At 33.8% G+C, this 11,733-nt stretch overlaps 1 protein-coding gene across 7 annotated transcripts; it reads left to right on the forward strand.

The window, feature by feature from the left end:
• Positions 1-1,390: 1,390 nt before the first annotated feature.
• Positions 1,391-8,525, forward strand: LOC115971789 (sulfate transporter 1.3). 7 transcript variants are annotated; one of them, XM_031091829.1, is made up of 17 exons: positions 1,391-1,537; positions 1,632-1,688; positions 1,818-1,924; positions 3,111-3,246; positions 3,588-3,947; positions 4,067-4,115; positions 4,217-4,424; positions 4,587-4,761; positions 5,202-5,267; positions 5,354-5,467; positions 5,610-5,726; positions 5,830-5,956; positions 6,303-6,589; positions 6,688-6,878; positions 7,411-7,496; positions 7,601-7,677; positions 7,818-8,525. In XM_031091829.1, the coding sequence occupies exons 5-17, from the start codon at positions 3,603-3,605 to the stop codon at positions 7,959-7,961; spliced, it is 1,986 nt and encodes a 661-aa protein (XP_030947689.1). In that variant the 5' UTR covers positions 1,391-1,537; positions 1,632-1,688; positions 1,818-1,924; positions 3,111-3,246; positions 3,588-3,602; the 3' UTR covers positions 7,962-8,525. The 7 variants fall into 7 exon arrangements, with proteins under 7 accessions (XP_030947689.1, XP_030947683.1, XP_030947685.1 ...); XM_031091823.1 differs by lacking the exon at positions 3,111-3,246 and having other exon boundaries at positions 7,818-8,520; XM_031091825.1 differs by lacking the exon at positions 3,111-3,246 and having other exon boundaries at positions 1,868-1,924; positions 7,818-8,520.
• Positions 8,526-11,733: the final 3,208 nt, after the last annotated feature.

Genomic DNA, 11,733 nt, shown 5'->3' on the forward strand with positions numbered 1-11,733 from the left:
TTTTTTTTTTTATTGTTCACAATTACCATATATTTTATATAAGCATATGAATCCTCTTAAAGCCAATATTTAATGACTTTCATACTTACCATTTTTTGTTGTTGATGTAATTAGTGAAGATCAGAATTAGGGTGCATTTAGCCCATTGAAAAAAACCTCCCTAAGAGATCTATTTGTAGTACAAGTTTATAATAATGTCAACTTACTTTCATCTTCTTCTATAAAAAATAAAAATAAAGAATAAAAATCATTTGTATCTTTTATAATAAAAAAAAAAAATTAAAATCTCACCTCTTCTAGGTAAAATTATGTTCTTACAAATCTCTAAAATAACGATAAATTTTTAACATAATATATATATATATATATTTATATATATATTTATATATATATTAAATAATTGACATGACACAAAAGTTACATTTTACCCCCTCCTAAACTATATTCTCAAGTACACTTTACAACCTAAATTATGATATTTGTTACACTTTGCATGCCAACATTAAGTTTTTTTGTTATCTTGGATGAAAAAATTTGTCACTACGTGAAAAGACCTGATTGTTCTTCTTTTCAATACCTTAAAAACAAATTAGAAATGATACTTTACTACTTTAAACTATATTCTTAATTACACTTTACATCTTAAACTTTGAATTTTCATCCAAGTTAATAGCAAACTTAACATTAAAATACAAAGTGTAACAGTGGTTAGAGTTTAAGATGCAAATGTGTATTTAAAAAAGTGTAAAGTACAAAGTGTAACATGAGGTCTAGCTTGGAGTAGCAAAATTTAATTTCCCCCAGCATTTATTATGATAGTGTTTTTTTTTTTTTTTTTTTTTTAATTATGATAAGATTAACAATAACTTAGGCAATTTTTTAGTAAAATACATTTCGCACATTATAAAAAGTATATCATTATCACTTCCCTAATCATAGGTCTCCCGGCATACCGAACCTGGTTCTCATCACGACCTCATTCAACCAGTGGGGTCCATATCCATCGACAACTTTGAAAATTTTAAAAATCGACAAATGTGTAAGCATTGACCCAACAGTTCATCATCATCATCGTTATCAAACAAAAAAGAATTAAACTAGAAGCTACGAACCAAAGTCACTCAATCTTTAATCTTTATGACTTTTCCTAATATTATATATTATACACACGTGAGCCGCTCGACCACGTTGTTGACTCCGAACTAGTACTAATATTGCTTTCTACAATTAACAAGTAAACACTAATTAGAACTATTCAATCATAAATAAAAAATGGTCAATTTAAGCCAACAAAACAAGTCGTGAAAGTTAGAACTTTTATCCTTTTTATTTCTCCCCTATTTTTTTGGGTTGCTATTTTTTTTTTTTTTTTTTTTTTTTAAAAACCATGGGTTGTTGTTTACCAGGGTCTGCGAAAATTGCGATGACTTTTTCTTTTTTTTGAGTGTGATTGTACCTGTTAAAGCAATAATAAGAATGTAGATGCAAATAATGGATTGGCAATTGCACCTAGACGTAATATGGGTTCTCTTCTTTGGTTCGGTTCCTAAAATACCTTTATTATTATTTGTTTATTTAAAGTTCTTAATTGCACTTTTTAGCAATAATCATACCTTTTTTTTTTTCTCCAGAAACTTGAGGACCATCAAGTGTGGAGATTGTAAAGGGTAGGAGGTGGCAGATTTCAGGTATCACTTTATTTTAGTATTACATTCAATTATGATAGTTTAATTCTTTTTTGCAATTTCTTATTAGCTCTTGTTGTTTGATATTCTTTTTTCTTTATCTTTTTTTATGTGGTTGGTTCTTGACCACAGATGATATGAACTAGAAAGTGGATGTTTGAAAGGTCGGCCTCTTTGTCTAGGTGTAATCGAATCCCGCACTATCAATGGCTTGCATGACAAGCACGAATGAGGTTTAGGTAATACTCTATGTTCATTAGCCTTTATTCTTTACACAAACATGCAATTTGCAAGGTACCCAACTGCAACAAAAGAAAATATTTATGTTTATATCTGACTTTTGATTCATTTCGTAAGATGTTTATGATTCTACTATGTACTCTTAGAATTGATATTTGGGTAATACTAATATTTATCAATTTTAGCTGATTAAGATAGTTTTGTTGGTTCAGCCTTTAGGGTATTCCAAAGGGGCATGATTGATTCTTGGACGTTTAGGAAATTTAAAGTTTTAATATTTTTAATCCATTTAGGGAATAGCATATTTTCTATGATGCTAAATTAAAGTTAAAAATGCTTGGATGCTGTTTTTTGGGTGTCAGTGTCAATCAAAAATGATACTAGTAGTTCTGAAATATTGTGGAACGAAAATGTTTATTGGATTAATAGTGTAGAACTAGGCATTGTATTGGTATACATTGACAACTTGCACCTCTTCTCTCAACAAATTGGATACCCTTTTAGCTATGTGAAAGTGTTCTCTGATTGTTTCTTTTGTTTGTAATTCTGGTCCATACAAATTCTTAGAAGATTTTCTGTAAAACAAATTAGCCAATAGATTGCAGTAAGATTTGAATAGAGGTTTATGTCAAAATGGGGCCATGTTGAAGATTTTAGGCCTGATCAACTACATTTCAATTAGGAGAACCCATAGTAAGACTAAAACTACTCCTTTTGGTCACTGGTTGTGATAGACAGGCGTCGCATTTTGCATACACTTTACTGACTTAAAAATTTAGGCATCTGCACCACTTAAAGGGGGTCCTTTCAGTTGAAGAACCAACCCTCCCTCTCCCTTCTCTTTTCCATTAGCAGCAAAAGGGAGGGAAAAACAAAAAACAAAAAAAAACAAAAAAAAACAAAAAAAGGTAGAAGGACTGTGAGGTCATGTGCTTCTAGTTTCCTAGCTGCTGCCATATGTGCTTGTAAGTCAATACGTTCCTAACCAACATATTTTAGTCCATAAGCACTACAATTATGGAAGAGATGATTACTTTTTTACATCAATCACAAGGTAATAAAAAAATTCTATGCGTCGGCTGCCTGAGATTGAAAATTTTTGTTTCACTATGATGTTTATTATGTATATGACATGTAAGATATCCAGATTCATACCTAATTGCTTTTTTATGCTTCTCTCTTCAGCTTGATAAGTTTGACTAGAAATCCTTTAAGAACTTATATAAGCAAGAGCTTCCCAAATACAATTACCTTCCACATCAAGAAGGCTCTACACATTGATTGTCTACACCTTCTGCTTGCATCTATTTACTTCATTGAGGTTAAATATCCTCAACTATTACCTTTTACTTATAAGTCTGTCGTGATGTCAAAGTAGTTTTAAGGCTCTTTGATTTTAAATCCAATTATATGAACTTAATGTAGGTTTACTTGGATCAATATTATGGAACCATTAGGCACATAGGATGGTCAATTCTTTAACTTGCTTTGAAGATTGAAGGTGTTATAATTACATTTTGGATTTAAAATGAACTATCTTGCTTGTGATTTAGATGTTTTGGTGCAGTGTTTTAAAGCCTTTGCTCCATTCTTCTTCTCATTTATGATTGGCATTCTGATGCTTCTGGTAATGATTTTTCTAATGCTTTTCCTGCACTCCAGGTGAACTAGTTGTCTATGCCTTCAATGGGCCACTCAACTGAAGATGATCTTCACACAAAAGAGATGGACATCAGAAGTCTGTCATCCTCGCACCATCATTCACAGAACATGCATCACATTCACAAGGTGGGAGTTCCCCCAAAGCAAAACCTCTTCAAGGAATTCAAAGATAATGTTAAAGAAACATTCTTTTCAGATGAGCCTTTACGTCCCTTCAAGGATCAAACTAAGTCTCGGAAGTTACTCCTAGGCATCGAGACCTTTTTCCCCATAGTTGGGTGGGTGAGAAGCTACAACCTTAGCAAACTTAGAGGGGATATTATTGCAGGACTCACTATTGCAAGTCTCTGCATTCCTCAGGTAAATTTTCTTCCTAAAAGATATAGAAATGTAAACAAGAAGGAAGAAAAAGAAACAGAAACTCAAAAAGATTTGACCCATTTACACTGCTCTAACAATTTATTTGACTCCTAAAATAGGACATTGGCTATGCAAAGCTTGCAAATTTGGATCCACAATATGGACTATGTAAGTTTCTGTACTACCTACGAACACCATGTGTTGCCATAACTGCCTTTCAGGAATTGTAACAAAGCTTCTCTGTTTTCTGTTATTCTAAATCTTTACAGATTCCAGCTTTGTTCCACCACTGATTTATGCCTTTATGGGTAGTTCAAGAGATATAGCCATTGGACCAGTTGCTGTTGTGTCTTTATTGCTGGGGACCTTACTTCAGGATGAGATTGACTCTGCTACAAATCCAATAGAGTATCGACGGCTTGCATTCACAGCTACTTTCTTTGCAGGAATCACTCAAGCAACACTAGGGTTTTTTAGGTAATTAAGTACCATAATTCATATTTTGAAAAAGCAATTTTCACTGAAATGTTTGTTACTCTTGGTTTTGCATTGCTTCTATCCTTTTTTCTTTTCCAGCCTTCCTGAAAACTTCTAGCCTCCACTACAACTATATTATGGTAGTTTGGGTTTTGTTATCAGGCTGGGTTTCTTGATTGACTTCCTATCCCATGCTGCCATTGTTGGTTTTATGGGTGGAGCTGCCATCACAATTTCCCTCCAACAGCTTAAAGGTTTTCTTGGCATAAAAGATTTCACAAAGAATTCTGATATTATCTCTGTTTTGCGCTCAGTGTTTAGCTCAGTCAATCATGGAGTAAGATCTCTCTTTACTCTATCTCATATGTCAGTTATTTTTGTTCGCTTTGTCCTCCTTTAGGGTCTGTTTGGATAGAACTTATTTTGCTGAAACTGAAAACTTAAAACTAAAAACACTGTAGCAAAATAATTTTTAAATGTGTGAATAGTGCTGTGAGACCCATTTTTAATGAAAAAGTTGATAAAAAGTGGAGTTTGTGGGACCCGTGAACAGTACACAAGTGCACTGTTCACAGAGGACCGGGTCAACAATTGCTGCTGGGGAGAATAAAAAAAAAAAAAAAAGAGAAAACGCAGAAAACGTGAAACGTAGACGCGCAACGCGCTATACAAACACACACTTATTCTTTTCTTCTAAAAAATCTGCAACATTAAGAGTCTCAAAGCAAAAACAACTTCAAGCCAAGTTACTGAAACTTATTTTACAACATCTTGCAGTGGAACTGGCAGACTATACTGATTGGAGCGGTCTTTTTATGTTTTCTTCTATTTGCTAAATTCCTAGTAAGAGCTCCTAATTCTACACTATTTACATAAAATATTTAATTTTTGTGATTTTTTTTTCTGATTCTCACATATTTCGCGAGCAGGGTAAAAGGAATAAGAAGCTCTTCTGGGTGCCTGCAATTGCCCCATTGATATCCGTTATTCTGGCCACATTTTTTGTGTTTATTACCCATGCAGAAAAGAAAGGTGTTGCAATTGTAAGCATTTCTCATCATTCTTCTTCTCCTGTTTTTTTTTTTAATGACAAATAGTTGTAGTAACAATCTTTATCATTGGAAGGAATGAAAATAGTAGAAATGGCAACAGCAACAACACTAACAGTTTTATTGATATGTAAAGGTGAGACATATAGATAAAGGAATCAATCCTTCATCAGTGAATGATATATATTTCCATGGAGAATATCAAAGCAAAGGTTTTAGGATTGGTGTTGTGGCTGGTATGGTTGCATTGACGGTGAGCCATTGTGTAACCCATATATTCATATCAAAAGAATATAATCTTCAGTTTGTATCTAAGCCAATTTCTTATCTATCTCTTCATGGGGCAATTTTATCAGGAAGCCGTAGCAATTGGAAGAACATTTGCAGCTATGAAGGACTATCAAATTGATGGAAACAAAGAAATGGTGGCACTAGGAGCAATGAATGTTGTTGGTTCGATGACTTCCTGCTATGTGGCAACAGGTGAGATGGAAGCACAAATTAAGTCAAATGATGATACTGGTTGAATGGTGGGATGCGAATAAGATTCATGTCTGACAAGATTTAAATCCTACAGTCCTTTGTTTTTGTAACAACAAACTATTTTAAAGCTATTGCTCTTATCATGACACTTAAGGTGGGTAATATATATACATAAAACTGGGCCAAAGAATCTGAACTTTAATTGCCAGATTGTTATATATGTTGCTCCCTGAGACATGGAAGTATGGAGTCCTAAATGACCTAATGTGTAGAATTATATGCGACTAAGTATCCTGGAGATGATTGCTATTCTCTTATGATGACTATAACTGCTCATTACTTGCAGGTTCATTCTCTCGGTCAGCTGTGAATTACATGGCGGGCTGCCAAACTGCAGTCTCTAACATTGTGATGTCCATTGTTGTATTACTAACGTTGCTATTCATCACACCTCTTTTTAAATATACACCGAATGCCATTCTTGCTGCCATCATCATAAATGCTGTGATCAGCCTAATTGACATTCAGGCAGCAATTCTGATATGGAAGATTGATAAATTTGATTTTGTTGCTTGTATGGGAGCTTTCTTTGGTGTAATTTTTGTATCTGTCGAGATAGGCCTCTTAATTGCTGTAAGTATTGAGATATCTACCATCTTCAATTCCTAAATGTCAAATAAATGTGATTCGTCTTAAGTGATTTAATTTTTTTTCTTACTGTGTTGTTGCAGGTCAGTATATCCTTTGCTAAAATCCTCTTACAAGTTACCAGGCCAAGGACAGCAATTCTGGGAAAGCTCCCTGGGACCTCTGTGTACAGAAATATCCTACAATATCCAGAAGCAACTAAAATTCCAGGCATTCTGATTGTGAGAGTTGATTCTGCAATTTACTTTTCCAACTCCAATTACATTAAGGAGAGGTAAAGATGGTCTTTCTCTTGTACTAAGTTCATGTCATTCTCTAAATCTGGAACTCAATGCAATTAATCTTATAACTAATTGTATCAAGGCAATTTCCTACAATTTCTAAATTTCTAGTGAACAAATCCAAGGACTGATTATAGCCCAGAAAGTCATCTAATTTACATAGGAATACAAAGAATTTTAGATGAGAGAAAATTGCAACATGGAGAACGTTAACTGATAGCAAAAAAGGATGAGAAATAATTTAGGTCTTGAATAGTTCATCTCTGTTTGTCCTGCAATGACCAAGTTAAAAGAATGAAAATTTTCAACGGTTGGAAGTATTCTAATTGAGCTGTTTCTTTGACTTATTAAAGTTTTGTACTTAATTTTGACATGGTGCATTTTAGGACTAATATCTGTAATATATGACATACAGAGTCTCCATATTAAGAACTTAAAATTAGGATAACATTTATGGTTTTGAGAACGAGTAAATTGGTTAGACTTTTAGTAGCTTCCAGATGCTTAAGTTCAACTTCATTGCAGGATATTAAGGTGGTTGACAGACGAGGAAGAAAAAATAAAAGCAGACGACCCACAAACAATCCAATTTTTGATAGTTGAGATGTCACGTAAGCAATTATCTATAGCAAACTCTCTAAACTCAATATGCCAACACATCACTCTTGTTTACATCCAAACTTCGTTTTCTTGTGTTGTTTTCTTTTTATTGCAGCCGTTACTGACATTGACACTAGCGGCATTAATTCCTTAGAAGAACTACATAACACTCTCCAGAAGAGAGACTTGCAGGTAAATTCACATCCATGCTAAAAATCAACTAACTTGTCATGTACTCTTCTATGTAAATTTTGAATGTGACAACATCGTATACTCGAAAACTCTAGAATTAGTTAATTGCCTTACCAGAAGTTTTGCATATCATTCCACAGCTCATCCTGGCAAATCCCGGGCCGACAGTGGTTGACAAGCTTCATGCCTCCAAATTTGCCAACTTGATTGGTCAGGACAAAATCTTCCTCACAGTTGCAGACGCAGTCTTATCCTGCAATCCTAAGTTTGCTGAAGAACCTTGAAAAAGAGTCATGGAATGTGTGTTGTTGCGTGAGAGAAATGGGTAAGTGTAGTACAGTACGTGTTCATGTACAAAGAAAGGGAGATTATAATGGTGGATGGTGACGAGGTCATTATAAAAGTGGACGCTGAGTGGCCCTAATGAGTAGAAAAGAAATGAAAAGGGTGCACCAATTGAGCACTCAAAAAGTGATATGATTGTCTACTTTACAGAAATGCCCTTAGAAGTCTTTACCTCAGAATCGTCCATTGTTCTCTGTTTACTACCTCTTAGGCTATTACACTTCTCACACCCGTGGGGAATTTTATTTTCTTCCTTTTGATGAGAAAAAGAAAAAAAGGTGTGTTAAGAATATGTAATAGATTTTGTTGTTGGTCTTTCTGTATAAACATCCAAACGGGCATTTGGATTTGTGTCTGAATAATACTGCCTTTACATCCTGTTGTAGGCCAATTTTCATGATGACAATTCTCATGATTGACCTAACTTAAAGTCTTGAACATATGGATCCATGTAAATAATGTATGTTGTTATTTATGAAAAACATTGAGCTTTCATTACTTGCGGTACTTATAATTAACCCTATGTTTGGATGAGAGAGGGGAGGAGCATCGAGGGAGAAGGTGGCTGGATGGAGGGTAAATATGTGTTCCCCAACAAATATATTTAGCATAAATGGGTAATGACACTTCATCCTTCATTGATAAAAGGATGAAAGGTAAGGTCATGGGTTCAAAATCCATGGAATTTAAGTCCAAGTCTAATTTAGCAATGCATGTATGTAAATGACACCCGTGTAGTAAATGACATGTAATTTTTTAAGGATTCTATCACAAATGTTGTAAATGAATGAGTTATGATCAAGTAAAAGCTCACATGTAAGAAAGTTTTAACCCCAACCTGAATGGTGGACAAGGTCAATCAAATGAAGCCATACTGCCATAGAAGTAACCACTCAATTCTTCCTTCTAATAAAACGGTAAACTACAAGACATGAATCAATGAAAGGTAAACTGTCATTGCAATTTGATATGTAAGTTTCCTTACATCAGTGGTGGCGTCCATGGCCCCTGTTTGCTTCCAGATTATTTAAGCTGCTGCAAGATGAGGGATTTAAAAAAAAAAAAAAATTCTTTAAGTTCATCCACACAGTTATAAAAGAAGGCAGATTCTTATCAGTTTCCACTCAAATTACACATCCGACCATAGAATATTAGGCAGATAAAAAGTTTTAAAAAATAGAATTAGAGACTTGTTTTGCATGCATTATTTTATGATAGTGTTGGATATACACGTGAGTCGAAGTCATAGTAGATAGAATCTAACTCAATTTGATACTTGAGTTCAACCTTTCTCCTATACTACATGTCAAGAATTCGACTTGGAACATGATGTATTGCTTATTCGCTTTCCACCAACTTTGATGACCAAGTCATAGTGGATAGACACCTAACCCAACTAAACAAAACTTTAGCATTTAAATATTTTAAAGACATTTATCATATGCAATTTCATTAATTATTATTTTTAATATTTTCTAGATGATCTTTCTCCTTTGATTAGGGATTGTGGATTGCTAGAATAATCTGATAGAGCTGACCCTTTTGGTTTCTTAGAGCTAGAGGTTTTATACCTGAAATCTGTGGAATGGTGTGTTATAAGTCATTATTTATGATGTCTTATATAACTACTTCCTTTGGGCGATTTACAAGCTAAAATTGTTCAGAACTCATCAGGATTTTGTCATGATCAAAACCAATTTTCTTGCAGGATATTGCATAATTGATTGATAAGGAAAAAAATTTGAAATTCAGAAATCAATCATGAAAGCAATTTTAGTAGTTGAGATGTCACATAGACAATTTTGGAGACTCCAAAGTCCAAACTCATATCTTCTGAGGTTTTGTGTTTGTTCCAGCCGTTATTGATAGTCTGATATTGACAATATTGGCATCCATGTCTTGGAAGAGTAACAAAAGACTCTCCAGAAGACAGTAAGTCATTTATTCAAAAGGCTTTATATTTGTATAATCACAGGCACCAACTCCCCTTGACCTTTTGGTTAAGTTTGTGTGTAACAGAATTCATATGAAGTGAAGGATTCAAGACTTGGTGTCAGAAAAAGGACTGAATAAGGATAAAGTCATATAATCTACCATATGACAGCATCCTCAGAAAAAGATCACACTATGTTCTTGTTAATAATTGTGCATATGCTATGATATTAGTCCAATTACCTTACCAAAAGTTCCCATGTTCTTATTATCAAGAGTGCATGTACCATGCATTTGTTACTAATTATCTTTGTGCTATGACAGTAGTCAAATTACCTTGACGGAAGTGCCTTGTTGAACAGCTTGCTCTGACTAATCCTGGACTGGGGGTGATTGAAAAGCTTCACAAGTCCAATACCAATTTAGCAAATTTGACTGGTGAGGACAAATTCTTCCACACGGTAAGAGACACAGTCTGAGAGAACTTGAATAAGGTTGTTGTATGAGAGAAAAAGGATTCATAATTATAAAGTGTTGAAATGGGAAGGGAGGAGGAAGAAAAAGGTGAGTAGGCAGTGTTGAAATGGAAACGGTGGGAGAATAGGTCTGGTTGATTACCGTATGGTGCGAGGGTCATTATAAGATTTTTAAGTGGAGTATCTAGGATCCTAATCTGATACTATAATTAAATAAATAAATAATGTAGATAAGGTTATTATAGTTTACATTACAATATTATTCATTGAATCTAACGTTGAGTTTGTCTATCAATTTGAATGTAACTGGTCATGTGCCTTGTAACTTAATTGGTACCTCCCCATGTACAAAGTGCTTGGAAGTCTAGGGAGGAGAAAGGGTTCAAACTACAGAGTTAGCATCATATTGTAACTATCTCAAAAAAACTAAATGTAACTGCAAGAATGTCCTTTGTTCTTTGTATTTGTGGATTTTACATGTTATATACCTTTTATATCCTTCATATTTTTTCCTCCCATTTTATGAATGCATGTTACCATTTTACTGAAAAAAAAGTGCCCATTGAACCTTTCTTTTTGTGTTTTCTTTCTTTTAAGTATCAAAAGCTGCAAGCCTGCAAGTTATGGGTCTGCCTTTGCATCTTATTACTTATAGGCCAGTCTCATATTTAGCACTTCCTGATATATTAACCAAGAAACAAGAAATTAAACATATAGCACGTTGGTTCATAGTTCATACATGACACATCAATATTCTCTAATGTTTGTGAAGCTTCATAAAATATAAATTTCAGAAAGTGGCATTACTAACAGTATAATTTCAAGTTTCAGCCAACTGGATGATATAAGCAACCAAGGACAAGCGGATTCATTGTCCTTTTCGTTTCCTGAATGTAGTTGCAAAGGAAGCCAGATTCATTCATACTTTCATTATGGAAAAGTTTGCCATTATAAAATTCTTAACATAAAGTAATACTGGATTGATAGCATCCTATATTATTCTTAAATATCCTGCTTTTGAAGATGATATGATTTTATATCCGGTGCAAAAGGGATTCTGTCTACTGGGTCCATAATTTGGGATTAGGATCCTTTCTAGTTTCTATTATATAATTATTACTACACTCTATGTTCTTGAAAACATTGTGTTTATTTTATCTTGTAAATTGTGTTTATTAAACATTAATATCTTGTGTGTTAATCTATTGGGTTTGAGATCTTCCTAATGTGCTTTGTGTGTCAATCTTTTTCCATAACATTGTCCTATTTTTTTATTCCATACTTATCCGTGCTGAAAACTCCA

The sequence above is a fragment of the Quercus lobata genome, chromosome 12, assembly GCF_001633185.2.
Source record: "Quercus lobata isolate SW786 chromosome 12, ValleyOak3.0 Primary Assembly, whole genome shotgun sequence".
Classification (NCBI taxonomy): domain Eukaryota; kingdom Viridiplantae; phylum Streptophyta; class Magnoliopsida; order Fagales; family Fagaceae; genus Quercus; species Quercus lobata.

Excerpts from the sequence above, each read along its gene's own strand:
- LOC115971789 (XM_031091829.1), top strand. The coding sequence starts at position 3,603 with ATGCCTTCAATGGGCCACTCAACTGAAGATGATCTTCACACAAAAGAG. Across the intron at positions 5,268-5,353 it reads TTCTATTTGCTAAATTCCTA|GGTAAAAGGAATAAGAAGCT; the intron begins GTAAGAGCTCCT and ends TTTCGCGAGCAG. Across the intron at positions 7,497-7,600 it reads TTTGATAGTTGAGATGTCAC|CCGTTACTGACATTGACACT; the intron begins GTAAGCAATTAT and ends TTTTTATTGCAG.